Genomic DNA, 15,147 nt, shown 5'->3' with positions numbered 1-15,147 from the left:
CTGTCCACCTTAATGGCGTAGCATATAGCCGCATTATGGTGTGACGTGAGCGTTGGACGTAAGCGTAGTAGCCCTATTTGAGTGTTTAATTCATATAGGGGGTATGGACACATATTTATACACCCGTCTGTCCACCTTAATGGCGTAGTGTAGCACCGCATTAAGGCGTGACGTGAGCGTTGGACGCGAGCGTAGTAGCCCTATATAGACCCATGAATTTATATAGGGAGTATGGGCGTGTGTAAATACATACATATATTATAGAGTCTGAGAGGCTCGATATTTATAGGATAAAAGTTTTATCGTTTGCGGCATGCATTCGATTTTTCCTTAGAAATTAATTTGGGGAAACATAAATATTTTATTTATTATTTTATTTTTGTCCACTCACTCTGACGTTATTAAATGTTTTCCCCTGGGCCCTTCGTTTTAAATTGCCCAGTCTGCAGAGTTCGGGTTGGATCTAGTAGGAGACGAGGCATAGTCACCCGCATTTCTGCCAGTTTTCGCCAGTAGGTTACCTGTTCAACCTACTCGTGTTTTCTTGCTTCCGTTTGTGTTCAGTAGCTCTGAATACTTTAGAATTTTTGTATTTTATGCGATGTTCAGAAGTGATAAATTAAGAGTGTAATTTGAAATTTTCGAGTTAGGGTTGTCCATCTGCAAGGGGAAATTTTCTTAATCTTTTCAGTAAATTTTCCTTGGAGGTGGTCCCCGCACGATTTACTCTGGGTTTCAGGGTGAAATTCGGGGTGGGTCGTGTCATGGCCACTGATCCAACTGTTAAAGTTCCTGTGCTGAATATAATGGGAAACAAGGATTATGTATTCAAATTTCCAGGGATGTCAGACTACATAAACAATGGAAAGTTGAAAGAGTATGTCCCCAACTTGGAGATTGTATTTCTCCCTGAAGGAACTCATTTTGTTCAAGAATAACTGCCTGAACAGATTAATGAGCTCATGCTCACCCTCCTTGGAAAGCACATTTGATTACCAGACATAAGATTGTCTTAAGATTCCAGAGAGTAGATCAGGATAGGAAAGGATACCAACTTCCTACTTCTGTGAGATGCAAGTTTTCGAGTTTCTTAAAAACTAAATAAAGCAATTCTCCCATTATCAGATTCCATAAACGTAAGACAGCCTTTTCCTTAAACCACACTTTTTCACTTACCTGCAACAGTGAAATCTACAATTCCCGACAATGTACGTTACCAACACTGGTTCCCAAATTGCAATGTTGCAGGCTCTGCTTGCAGCAAATCTCACCTAAGCCTGCTGTCTGAGATCTATGAAAGAAGCTAGAGAGTATTTGTGGAACATTGGAAGAACTGCCGATGACTAAAACGATAGCAGAAGCAACTACAATAACAATTTTTCAAAGAAAAATTGCATGAACTTACATATATCCATATTCATGATCAAATTGAAAGAGGAAAGAGTTTGATTATCGTCTACAATTGAAACTTCAACCATTTCTTCTCAAGTGGGACAATCAAATAAGATCTCGGATTCTTTTCCGAGTATTCAACTTGCAACACACCAGAAGTTGACTATTGGTTAACTTAGTTGACTATCAGCTTGACTATCAGCTCATTGACTCTCAAAGTTTCTATTTAAGGATATACTACTCGGCTACTTCCCTCGTACTCCAAACATGGACCAAATCCAGCACAAGTATATAACCGTACAAGGCCTGAAGCTCCACGTGGCCGACGTCGGAACAGGTCGCCGATCCCCCAACCTCTTCCTCCTCATTCTTAACATCATCGAATCACTAACGTTGATCGTGTGTTTCAGGTCCAAATGTGGTCGTGTTCCTACATGGATTCCCGGAAATATGGTACACGTGGCGCCACCAGATGATCGCTCTGGCCAACGCCGGATTTCGGGCAATCGCTCCCGACTACCGCGGGTATGGACTCTCTGACCCGCCTCCACAACCCGAGAAGGCCTCCTTCCTTGACCTTGACAATGACCTCCTTGCAATTCTTGATGCCCTTGCCATTCCTAAGGTACCATTTTGATTTCTGTTTCTCTTGGTTACATTTACTTATTTGAAGAAGTTGGGATCTTGGGTTTTGTTGAGATTGGTACATGTTAAAGAAGCCTGCTTTAATTTGTTTTGGGGTACGAGCAGAAATGAACCTGAAAATGATGAGCTTAAATCCTCTTTGATTTTGATTGTTGTGTGTATATCTATTTCTTTAGGCTATTCGCATCCATAAAGTTGTAGACTTCAGTATAGTTTGTTTGTAGATTGGTTTTTGTTGTTGATTCAAGCAACTTGTGAATCTTGCTTGTGAACTCTTTTGTTCATTTTGCTAGAGACAGATGAGGATTATATTACCGTCATATTTATATAATCGACATATATAGGTTTTCCTCATCGGAAAAGATTTTGGAGCTTGGCCGGCGTACATATTTGCCGGTCTGCACCCAGAAAGGACCTTGGGAGTTGTAACAATGGGAGTGCCATACATGCCAAAGTCAAGTCGTCCCCAATTCAATAACCACCTTCCTGAAGGTTTCTATATTTCAAGATGGCAGGTGTGAATCTACTTGATTATGCTATGATGTTATCTATTCAGTGTCTGCAGTAACATTACTTGCTTGTGGTGAACATGTGACCTCTTTATAGGAACCAGGTGGCAGGGCTGAAGCTGATTTTGGACGCCTTGATGCGAAAACAGTTATTCGCAATGTGTACATTCTTTTCTCGAGGAGTGAAATACCAATAGCTTCAGAAAACCAGGAGATCATGGACTTGGTGGACTCGTCCACGCCTCTCCCCCCTTGGTTCACTGAGGAAGATCTTGAGGTTTATGGAAAGTTGTACGAGAAATCTGGTTTTCAAACTGCATTGCAACTTCCATATAGGTAATGCAATTGATCTTAGCTTTTCTGCTTAATGACTGCCTGGTCTTGCTATCAACTCGTATGTGTCACCTTGCATATTGTAACAGTTTGTGCACCACCTATATGTCAAACATTTTCAAAGGAGCTTTTGGAGTACATAGATTGATCAGACAGTTCTTGGTAACAATACTAGTGCGAAATGATCAAACAAAACATGCTTCTAAATTGTGCATAGGTCTTACCACCCGGACTTGAAGACGTTGTTTCTATGCAGATTTTAAGAGATAAATCTAACTAAAACAAGAGTTGTATAAACAGAGGCCTCAAAACTCGAAGGCCTTGTGTGTCAGCACCACCCTTACACCCCCAGGGCTGCCCCTGATCAGACCTAGCATTTGAAGTAGTTTAACTAGACCACGCATTTCTCTACTTTAATTATCATATGTTTTTACAGGGCAATGAAACATGAGTTGGGCATAGCTGATTCAACCATTGAAGCTCCAGCACTTTTCATAATGGGAACAAAGGATTATGTATACGAATTTCCAGGGATGAAAGATTACATAACCAGTGCAAAGCTGAAAGAGTTTGTCCCGGATTTGGAGATTGTATTTCTGCCAGAAGGAACTCATTTTGTTCATGAACAACTACCTGACCAGGTTAATGAGCTCATCCTCACCTTTCTCCGAAAGCACATCTGATCAATCATGCTTGTATGCCCGAGATGAAGTTTATCCAAGGTTTCCGAGAGATTGTGTATTGTAAAAGTGTGAATCTAGTGTTTTGAATCCAATAAGGACCATATTATGAATCTCCTACTCTTGTTGTGGCATGTAATTTGTCTCAAACAGTGAATAAAGGCAACACTGCCAATATCAAATTCCCTTCTAAGAGCATGTCCAACCATAGAGAAAAATTCAACCCAGGTTGAATGTCACATAGGAATCTCACCCAAATGAAAAAAATCCATTTTCCACCCATAAAATGGGCCGTCTCATTTTCCAACCCAGTTGGGGAGAGAAGTGACTCAGGTTGGAGGAGAAATCAAGCCCAGGTTACTTCAAGTCACATCAGCTGAACCCATCCACATGGATGACATCAGCAATCACACGCGCGTTAGCTCAACGTGCAATACACGGCCCAATCGCGTGAAGGAGAAGCCGCCTGCGTTTCAGACTTTTTGTCGCGACGTGCACTGCTCTTTGGCCCATTACCACGCGTCACCATTTCCATGGGTCATTCTGAAATTTTAAATCCAACGGTCCTTTAATCTGGATCGTTGGTTTAGGTTAATTTTGGAATCTTCGGCTTCAAATAAATAACCAATATTATTTTGTATAACGATAAAGAAAAAAAATGGAAAAAGTATATTTTCCTATAGATTTAATTTGTGTGCTTTTTATTTCAATAATTTTTATTCTTAAATAAGGTAATATAAATTTAAATTACTAAAACATTATGATTATTTCATTAAAAATAATAATAATGATTAAATCTTTTGAATAATTTTTATTCCTTTCAGTTAAATATTATTTATCATGATTTATTTACAACTAAAATCATTATTCACACTTTTAAAAACGTTTTTTTAATTCAATAAACAGTCACTGCCACGTGGCAGCAATCTCACATTTCTAACGGGTGGAAACTGCTGCCTAGTTACAGTGACCCATAGTGACCCAGGTCACTTAAGTCATCCAGGTCACTATGTTCATTCTAACCCAACGGATGAACTTGTTTTGAGAACATATGATATACACGTATTATCCCTTACTTTTTTCTGTTTTTTGTAAAGGTCCGCGGCCCAGCCCGTTAAGCCCACATCAGCTCTGACCGCCTAAGCACGTCACGGCTCCTCCTGGCCCGCAGAGGCCCAGTTTATTATTAGTTTTTTTTTTTTTTTTTTTTTCAGAACATTGCTGACACTATGACAGTTTGACTTGAGTCCTCGAAGACTCGATTCAACGTTGTACTAGAAATGGACCAGATTCAGCACAAGTACATAGCCGTACATGGCCTGAACCTCCACGTCGCCGACATCGGAACCGGTCGGAACATATAAACCATGCAATCAAAGTTCTGCCTTTCCACATTAAGTTATTCTTAGTCTGATCGAACACTTTGGTTCTTGTTTTTATTTTCTTTCAGGTCCCAATGTGGTCATGTTCCTGCACGGATTCCCAGAAATATGGTACTCGTGGCGCCACCAGATGATCGCTGCCGCCGGCGCCGGCTTCCGGGCCATCGCCCCCGACTACCGTGGACATGGTCTTTCCGACTTGCCGCCGGAACCCGAGAAGGCCTCCTACCGTGACCTCGTCAATGACATCCTTGCAATTCTTGAAGCCCTTGCTATCACTAAGGTATTAGAAAACTACTACCTTGTGTTTTGTAGATTATTGGGTATCTGGATTGTTTAGAATGGAACACAATTAGATGAAGTGGTAAGATCTAATGTGATCAGAACCCTTTAATGTTGTATTTGTTTTTGTGTATTTAGGCTTTTGCTTCCCTAAAGCTTTAACATTTTGAAGTTATATAGTTTGTGAATTGGCTTTTGTTGTTTGATCATGCTAAGGTTATGAGAATTGAGAAGGATTAGAACATTATATGTTATACTTGTGACTTTGTGATCAATATCTTGATGTTTTCTAGAACAGATCGACTTTGTGACCTTTGTATAATATACACAGTTTTTCGTGGTTGCAAAAGATTATGGAGCTTGGCCAGCATACATACTTGCTCTTCTTTACCCAGATAGGATCTTGGGAGTTGTAACATTGGGAGTGCCATACTTACCAGCTTCAAGTCGTCCTAGTTTCGCAGAATCCCTCCCTGAAGGTTTCTACATCTCAAGATTTCATGTAGGCATTACTTGCTTTTGTAGTCAGTTCAATGTCTTTACTAGCATCGACTTGCTTGTAGCATAACCATGAGGAATATTATATATAGGAACCAGGCAGGGCTGAAGCAGATTTCGGGCGCTTTGATGCGACAACAGTTTTTCGGAATATTTACATCCTTTTCTCCAGAAGCGAAATCCCAATAGCTGCAGAAAACCAGGAGATCATGGACTTGGTTGACCCCTCTACACCTCTTCCCCCTTGGTTATCTGAGGAAGATCTTCAAGCATATGGAGATTCATATGAGAGAACAGGTTTCCAGACTGCATTGCAGATCACATATAGGTAAAACAACAATCTTGAGAAATAGAACTTTGTTGCTGTAGACACTTGAAAATTCTTCGAGTTTAATGTGTTTGACAGGTCCAAGTCAGACGACATGGGCATAACAGAGCTAATTGTTAAAGTTCCGGTGCTTGTTATAGTGGGACAGAAGGATTACTTTCTAAAGTTTCCGGGGATAGAGGACTCTATAACCAGTGGAAAGGTGAAGGAGTTTGCAACTGATTTGGAGCTTGTAGATATGCCTGAAGGAACACATTTTGCTCAAGAACAATTTCCTGACCAGTTCAATCAGATAATGCTCACCTTCCTTAAAAAGCACATCTGATTTCCACAGATAAGGTGTTATCTATGTTTTTAAAGAGGTTTTCTTAATTCCAGTGGGTATTATCATGGGATGATGTGAAAGGTAGAATAATCAATAATCTGCTTTGTGGCATGTAATGTTCTGAAACTATAATAAGGTCTTTCCAATACCTTCATTTTGAAGTCCATTGTAAGGAAAGTATAGGGGTTTGACTTCCTATTACCCTGTGTTCAGTATCATAGTTCCTTCTGGATTCAAAATGTATTACTGAGGGGGAAGGTTGATGGTTTTACTGTTTAAGTAAGCAAAAGCTTTACTAAAATCCAATCTTTCTGACTTGGTCAGGTTGTCTCTGTTTTGTTCCCAGAACTGCAACCCATGTTCCAACATATAAGCAAATTCTGACATCAGACTTGGGATGACTTGTATAACAGTGGATGAGCCTGCTACATCATACATGGACAGTGCACAAAACAAAAGCGAGATATTTTCATTTTGTTTTAGCATCTATTGTATACAAGCAGATCTCTCTAACTGCTACAAGATGGTAAAAAGCCAAAAAAGATACAAAAGAATAGGTAAAGGGGGGAACAAAAAAGAGAAGATGAAAGAACTAGACAAGCAAAAAAGGCCTGTGGTCAGTTCAGTACAATGTGCAGCGGAAATTCAAACCCTATAGGAGTCGTGGGGAGTGTCATGTTAACTACAATTTATCTGAATGGGCAGGCCAAATCTGTACAGGATCTCCGTCTCTGAAGCTCTTATCGTATCCTACATGATTCAATTACTTCGCTTACGACTTTATGAGTCTCCGGTGAGATCATGTTTAACGTCAAGTGAAATGCCTGAACCAAGGAAAAAAAGGCACATAATAATCAGATGAGAAATATAACTTGTTATCTATGTATAGCATCCAAGTATGTAAAGCAATTACAAGAGTTCCATAAAGTTCAGGCTTTGTATCATGGTCTAGGAAGAAGTCAAATACATACCACAAATCTGTCCAATACAGGTACTAGGATAGCCAGGTTACGATCCGGGAGACAGTCAGCAATGGCATCACGTACACCCTTACTGAAGACAGCAAAAAACAATATATAAATACATAAGCGTCAACAACATTTAGAATATGATGCAGTAAAAAGGGAGAAAGAGGGAAAAAACCAACCTTTCAGTTGAAAGGAACGCTAAAAGCAGGGCAGCATAAGCTTCTACTATCATTTTCTCAGCTTCTTGTTCTCCTTGCAACACAGCTGCCTCATCGTCCTGTAGATCACAATATGTTCAGAGTATGAACTTCAGAAGACGAACATCATCAGATAGCTTCTGTATATCATTGTAGAAATCGTTTTTTGGGTTCTTTTTATAATTTCTTTTACATCCATTATCTCCTCTCTTTTTCTTTTTCTTTTTTTGAGTTAATGATCACCGTATAATCTTACAAGATATAAGAACTATCAGAAATTTCCAAAGAAAATGCAACTCACTGGCAAAACTTTCCCTTCTTCAGATCCCTCGCCTGCACCTTGGTTAGCTAGGAATATAGAGCATATTAGCAGAATTAGATCCTTGTGACTTTCCTCCTCTTCGAACCCATCAGAAATAGGCAAGTGAACACTGACTGCAGCAAGCCGTGATCTGGAATGAACAGTGATTTGAAAAAAAGAAAATTTAAAATATGATCTTGCCAATCTAGTTTATCAGAACTATAGGCTAACACTACTGCCTCATTTAAGCTCATAGTAAAGAAAATGTAATACACGGTCAGCAACTTTCAGAACAAAATGCCTGTCCAACTTATCAAGTACATCGGCCTATTAGACTACTATCATGATCGCTACCAAGTGCAACACACACTATGGTGTCTCAATTATAGCATCTTTCATTGTCTCAATCTTTTGGGATATAATTGATCCAATAGGAGAGTCATAAAGAGATTAAAACTAGCAATAAAAGAACGCTGGCTTATCCTACTTATAAAGTACATCTGTTTAATGAACACTACAATGAATTACCAGCAAGTGCAACAAAACACTAGGGTGCAATAGGTCCAATAGGTCCAATAGGAATGTTATATTCAAATTAGTTCATCTGGAATTGACTTACAAAATTCTGTTTTGGGATACAACTGGTCTAACAAGAACATTCGTATTATAACCGCAGTCAGCAACTTGTAAAATAATGTACTTTTTTCCCAACTTCTTAAGTCCATATGTCCATTAGATTACTATTATGAATCATCACCAGGGACAAGAAAGCACTAAGGTGTGTCCCCAATTAGTCTATAAGGAACTCTTATATTCAACTCATATAATTTGAAAATATACAGCGAAAAGTAACATAATCATAAAGAACAGAGAAAAATCAAAAAGTCAGACTAACCTGTTTTGACCATCTTTCTCAACCAAGTTTACAAGCAGCCCCAAGATAGCTACAAGAAAATCTAGCTCTTGATCAGTAAGATGTCTGCCATTCTGATTGTCCATTTCAATGCTTGAAGTATTGTCATTTCTCTCACTGAAGGGAGACGAGAATGAAGGAAAGTGGCTAGCAATCAAGGAAGACATGGTCTCCAGTCCTCCATTCGCAGCAATTTGCTGACAACCAACAGGATTCTCATTTGCCAAGTTCATCAGAACCTGCAAAGAAAATTTATCAGCTTCTACATTTCAATCTATCCATTTGTATGTGTGATGCTGAATTCATATTTCCTACTATGGACTCAAGACCTCTATGAGAAAGAACCAAGACAGGGTTTCAAATACTATGCTACCAGTTAAAAGAGCAATCAAACAGCTGATCAGTAGTACTAGGAATGAACATAAAAAGGTTATGCAAGGAATAATGTAGTATCAGTTACATAGTAGCCATGAAAAGTTCTTATGGTTCAGATGTAAGGACACATGACTTGCGTGATGTTTGAGCCAAAGTGTAACTATCTACTAGAGTATTACATACACCACTGTCCACACTATTGCATGGAAGTTGAAAAGAGAACCACAATAGTCCAATATATTGTGAACAAGTATAAAAAAATAAAAAATACACATAATTACCTTGACAGCAGCAAGAAGGCAGTCAGCTAAAAGACTGGAACCCTCTTTACTAACAGCACCTGCATAGGACGTCTCCGGCATATCATGGTCTTCCCCAATACTTGATTCTGCTTGGCTCATAATCAGTTGCAACTGGCAACCATCTCCTCTGTAAGCTTCTCCATTTATTTGCGTTTGAGAAATCTTTTTCTTGCCAGATAATATGTCCCACTGAGAAGGTTTAATATCATCTTCATCAAATGCAAAGGGATCTTGACTCTCCTGTGAAAGGTCAACTTTAGAGTCTTCAGAAATATAGGATCTCTGACTGAGAGCAGCATCCTCACTGGAACCATATGTAAATGCAAAAGGATCTTGGTTCTCCTCCAAAAGATCAATTTTAGAGTTTTTAGAAATGTAGGATTTCTGACTGAGACCAGCATCCTCACCGGAACCAAAGCTAAATGCAAAAGGATCTTGGCTCTCCTCCAAAATATCAATTTTGGAGTTCTTAGAAATATAGGGTCTCTGACTGAAACCAGTATCCTTCCGTGAACCAAAGTTTAATGTCCGTGTTCCCCCACTTAAAAGGCTTGCTGTACCACTAGATGAGCCATTCCTGGAAGAACTAAGTCTTGTCTTCACCGACAAGGTGTCAGTCATAGACGTGCTGGTAGTTTCTGAACTGGATATAGAATACACCACGCGAGAAGTGGACACCAAGTCATTGCTCTGATATTTGTGGGAACTTTTCTCAGAAGCATATTCATTACCATTAGAAGGATTACAAGACTTGACATCATTGGAGGCAGCAGATACACTTTTATGTAGATAAAGCCCTGCAGAACAATGCCCTTAAACGTTAGAAACAAAAAAAAAATATTAAGAATTAGAATTCACTTCAGAATCTGTAAGTTACCTGATAGAATACTGATGGTACTTATAACAAGTTCTGTGAAAGACATGGGCTTTTCCATGGGATCCAACTTTCCTTTCAATTGTAGCAAGTGGCTCTGGTATGGAAGGACAGATGTACATATTTATTTCCCTTCTATAACTACTAAGAATCCAATATCATAAAGAGATAACAGGATAGCACTTTTACATATTTGAGTAGAGGTGAGAATCTAAATCAGATTTAAGATTTTAACTATACCTGATTTTCTTTACTCAGGAATGTGGCATTTTCCATGATCTTCAAGCATTTCAAAAGCAGAACCAGGTTCCGCACCATGTTGGTTTCCTTTTCCCAAGTAGAAGGAGAATTACCTTTTAGCCAACCCTGCATATTAATATCTTGCGCTTAGAAACAAAACTTACCCACAATAATAATTATCACCACCCTAAAGAAGTAAATAAAATTAAATATAAAAACAAGAGAATAGGATATGTGAAAACATATAATGTAATGATTCCAGTATTTGGTTTTGGACTTTGCTTGGACGCAAGTGACATTCTTAGCACACGTTATTTATGTTAACTCCATGTAAATAATCAGGATCCACAATCAACAATCAATTAGATGCACTATACAAGGGCAAACCTATTTCCCATTATTACTGTCAAGGTTTCTATGCGATGTCCTCACATCATTAAGCTAAAGAAAATCATATGTATGTGTGACAGACCAATGCATGTGCATGTGTACACTAGTAACATTGCCATTCTTTCCCACTATATGAATTAAATTTGTAGAGAAATATGATATAGTGAACCAAGGGCGTTCATAAGAATAAAAAAAAAATTACTTGTACTAATTATCTCTGATAATTGTTTGAAGCGTTACGGTTCCTTAATGTTTTTACACTAGAATCTAAGTCGTTTCAGTTCTGATATGAAATAAAGCAGACAATGGATTAAACAAACATACAAGCTCACACCTCCATTTCGGAATGGCAACTCATGGACACCTCAAAGACTGCATCAAGGCCTCCAAGCTCTCGTAATTTTTCCTTAAAGTTACCCCCAGCCTGCCTTACTGTACCAGTTGTTTCTGAAAGCAGTCCATTTAAAACAAAGAAGTATTCAGTGATTAAAATCAAGGACAAAACAATGTATATTCAACATGTAAAGTTAAAAAATAAAAATAAAAAAGGATAAAGGTTGACCAACTCCAATCCCAGAATTAGAAGGAAGACTTTGAAAATTTATTGCAGTGGATAGCTAGAATACTACAAAGAAATTCTATCTAAGATTTACCCTAAGTAAATGTTACAGAATATAACATCTAACTTATACACCTAGATTTTTCTAGTATATAATGCCAGTACAAGATAACGAGATAGCCATCAGCTTCAGAACATAGAATAATACCTTCAAGAGAAATAGTAGATAAGCAAGCTTTCTCCATAGTAAGCAAAGCTATCCATTTGGGGCATAACTCCGGCATGCTCATTTCACCACCATCAGCAGAACTTGGTTTCATTTCCTTGCAAGTAACAAGGATCTTATGTACTTTGGAAAGAATAGCAGCCGAGCTGGAGTCTATTCTTTTCGGTGCACAATGTGAGATATCAGAACTCAAACGCAATGCTAGAAGCTTTCTTCCGATTTTCGGTGCTTTATCTTCAGTAATGTTTGTGACAATTGGTTTGCAAAACCTAATCAAGAAACTAATACAGCTTGGTGATTCCAAAAGAGGATCATCCTGACCCTGCAATAGTGACAAGCTTTTAGGATCATCATTATAGAAATACAGCCTAACTTTATCAAAATGAAAACTTGAATAGACATTCGAATTAAATTTGGATACTGAATCACTTACATCACACGTCAAAACGTAGAAAATAGTTGCAGCAGCCAGATCGCTAGGTGTATCATCTAAACTGAGATCCAATATAGCCTCAATTATCGTTTTCGCCATCCTGATAACAAAGCACTTCATATCAGTACATACCCCAGAAAACAGCACACAAACGATTTCAATTAAAAACAAAGCCAAACCAAAACCTTGGCACTGCAACAACTTATAATGTTGTGAATCAAACACAGAGTTTCAAGCATAGTGGATCAAACCACATTATCAAGATAACTAAAATGTCATGTAACCCTAACAACAAGATCACTCGAAACAATGCATTCCCTACGATCAAGATCACCTGAAAACCCTACAATACATCTCGAAACATGGAACACCTCATAAAATCCAAACATTCAAGAACAATCAAGAACGAGCTGAAACCAACATTACACTTTTATACACAGTAAAAAAGAAACTTTCGAAATTTTAACACAAACCCATTTACCAAGTTCAAATTTTGAGACGGAAACCCCAGCAAGAACCTTACCCCTGAGTCCTCAGAAGTCGTCTCTGCTGCTGCGTACCACAAATACCCAGCAAGCTCAACAAGCTCGCCCTTCTGATCCGAACCGGCTGACCCTTCCTCAACCCATCCAGCGCGAAATTGACCTCGTCCACATGCTCCATCATCTCCCCAAACTCCTGCGCCTCCATCAGCGTCGCCGTCGCCAGCGCCGCCTCCTTCCTATTCTTCGCCTTCTTCGACCTCCGCAAAACATCGCCGTTTCGCGAACCGGTAGGCCTCTTCTTCAACAACGACGACTCGTCGTTTCGGTAGGGCTCCGAATCGAAATGGGACCACTGCGACGACGAGTCTTGCGACGACGAGAAGTTGAAATTGAATTGGGGGTTGGTGTCTTGGGAGAAAGAGGAGATTCGGAACGGGTCGTCGATGCTGACGTCATCGTCTTCGTCACCGCGGACGGCGTCGTTTAGGGTGGAGTCGGAGTAAGTCCTGGGAAGGCCTCCTCCCTTGCGGCGGCCGTAGGTCCTCACAATCATCGCTACGGCGCCGTTTTGGGGAGAGATTTGAAATTGGGGAGGGGTAGAATTGGAAAATTGGGGCGGAGAATTTAGGCAGAGCTGAAAGAAGAAAAGAATAGGAGGAGAAGCAATTTGGGGGTTTGGGTTTGAATCTTCACGGCAAGGTTTTTGGATTTTGAAAAGGCTCCGAGGACTCTGAAATTCAGTGCCTTTTGTACTTGTGACCAATCACGGTTTTTTTTATTTTCTTGGTTATATCTGAAAATGGGGGTGTTTTGGTCTTTTTGATTAGGTTGTTTTGGATCTGTTCGTTACTGGCAGAGCAGAGCAGAGCAGAGAAGGAGGCGCGTGTCGTTTGCTGGGGATGTGTAAAAGGTTTGACGTTGACGGCCGGAAACGGAATGGAATGGCGGCTTGGTTTATCGGAACAGAGCCGGCTAGGACGTAGATGTCGACGACCTATTAATAGGCAATTTTAGTAGAGGTTTTGGCACCGGTTCCTGATTTCTTTTAGCACTGTCAAAGTGATACTTGATGAAGGATTAATGGTAGAGACAAAGAAATAGCAAGAGAATCATCATCTTATTCATTGATAGGAGCCATTTATATAGGGAATTACACAATACCAATATGGTAAGGATATGAATACATAGATCTAGTCTAACTACATATCCTATTGGCATAAGACCAAGGCACACATAGAGAATATCCTAGAACACTCCCCCTTGTGCCGCGCGCTGATATGCCGATGGTGATAATCTGTTGCCTCGTCAAAAACCTCGTCAAGTCACAAAAACCCTGTGGGAGAAAAACTGAACCTTGATCGTAGGAGAAAAAGAGTACAACGCACCCTTCACATTTGATAGTGACATGTATGTATGTGCTAGACTCCCCCTGAAGTTCGCACCTCCCCCTGATCTTTACATCAATCATAGGGTTCTTGATTCTTACTAATCACGGCAGTTTCAACAACTTAGCATGTCAATGCTTTTTAACATGTCTTCAAATGTGGCATTGGGCAATGATTAACTAAATCATGCCGTATTGTCCTCAAATGATCTTTTACACTTAGATCTTGAGGAGAAGGTCGCTTGTGAACTCAAAACATAAGTTCGTGCAGGAAATCAGATTTCCGAGCAGCATGACCTTTAATTACTAGAACAGTCGTAACTTCCTCTAGGAAATATATATGAACGAACCGTAAACGGTTTTGGAAACTAGACTCATTTAGCTTTCTAACCGTATATTACACACATTCTAGTTCATCAGGAGATGTTCACAAAATCCCGTCGAAGTTGACTGTTTTGCCAAAATCAGATTCTCGGACAGATTCGTCCTACTTTACGAAAAAGGCCATAACTCACTCAATATGATAGGTATGATCAAATGGTTGGTGTCCCTGGAAAGTAGACACATAGACCTTTCCAATGGTACCAATTTCACCATTTTCCAGTGAGTGAGATTTCCTATAGGTCTCGTGGAAGTTGACCTACAAAACTTGGCAGACTCTGATTTCGCTTTTGATGTGTCTTTCTTATGTAGGGATAGAATAAGCCTCAACCTTTCATACCATTAAGTATTGAAAAAGGAGTTACTGCCATTACATTGGCGTTGCGTGGGCGCATAGCTACTCTTAGCTTTACAACTTTTCATAGCGAATGAGATGTCAAGTCTTTCGTATTGTGTTGAGTACATTGATGCGTCTTATTGTACTTAGATGGGAACTCCATCTCTTAACACATATTTGTCATCTTGCTTTAGACAAAACAACGGATCTCTCTTTAGAGCAAAGACCTTGACTAATCATGGGAGTATATGTAGGCCTTACTAGTTATAGAGCGTCTAAGCCGATTGATGGAAAATCATCATCAATACAGTCATCGAGTGCCTTATCGAGACCATGTCTTCCCAAGATCTTTTTCTTCAGATGTTGATACATATTGGCATCTCTTGATCCATCAAGAGTCCATGTAAA

The 15,147-nt window shown here is 39.4% G+C and overlaps 4 protein-coding genes across 4 annotated transcripts in view; 2 read left to right on the top strand and 2 right to left on the bottom strand.

The window, feature by feature from the left end:
* Positions 1 to 15,147, bottom strand: part of LOC101310880 — a 1,534,871-nt gene that overhangs the window by 779,119 nt on the left and 740,605 nt on the right. The window lies entirely within an intron of this gene.
* Positions 1,627 to 3,749, top strand: LOC101303397 (bifunctional epoxide hydrolase 2-like). Its single transcript, XM_004293523.1, has 5 exons — positions 1,627 to 1,729; positions 1,803 to 2,017; positions 2,382 to 2,552; positions 2,644 to 2,882; positions 3,316 to 3,749. The coding sequence occupies exons 1-5, from the start codon at positions 1,660 to 1,662 to the stop codon at positions 3,560 to 3,562; spliced, it is 942 nt and encodes a 313-aa protein (XP_004293571.1). The 5' UTR covers positions 1,627 to 1,659; the 3' UTR covers positions 3,563 to 3,749.
* Positions 4,808 to 6,678, top strand: LOC101303969 (bifunctional epoxide hydrolase 2-like). Its single transcript, XM_004293525.1, has 5 exons — positions 4,808 to 4,909; positions 5,010 to 5,224; positions 5,555 to 5,725; positions 5,814 to 6,049; positions 6,128 to 6,678. Exons 1-5 carry the CDS (start codon positions 4,840 to 4,842, stop codon positions 6,372 to 6,374), a joined length of 939 nt encoding a protein of 312 aa, XP_004293573.1. The 5' UTR covers positions 4,808 to 4,839; the 3' UTR covers positions 6,375 to 6,678.
* Positions 6,825 to 13,392, bottom strand: LOC101307966. The gene is made up of 12 exons (XM_004293457.1): positions 12,676 to 13,392; positions 12,153 to 12,252; positions 11,702 to 12,041; positions 11,269 to 11,381; positions 10,545 to 10,670; positions 10,308 to 10,401; positions 9,410 to 10,227; positions 8,736 to 8,992; positions 7,841 to 7,991; positions 7,522 to 7,619; positions 7,346 to 7,427; positions 6,825 to 7,198 (listed from the first exon to the last, which is right to left on the bottom strand). The coding sequence occupies exons 1-12, from the start codon at positions 13,188 to 13,190 to the stop codon at positions 7,115 to 7,117; spliced, it is 2,778 nt and encodes a 925-aa protein (XP_004293505.1). The 5' UTR covers positions 13,191 to 13,392; the 3' UTR covers positions 6,825 to 7,114.

The sequence above is a fragment of the Fragaria vesca genome, linkage group LG3 (genome assembly GCF_000184155.1).
Source record: "Fragaria vesca subsp. vesca linkage group LG3, FraVesHawaii_1.0, whole genome shotgun sequence".
Taxonomy (NCBI): domain Eukaryota; kingdom Viridiplantae; phylum Streptophyta; class Magnoliopsida; order Rosales; family Rosaceae; genus Fragaria; species Fragaria vesca.
The sequence above is the reverse complement of the archived record's forward strand: the minus strand, read 5'-3'. Positions and strand labels throughout refer to the sequence as shown.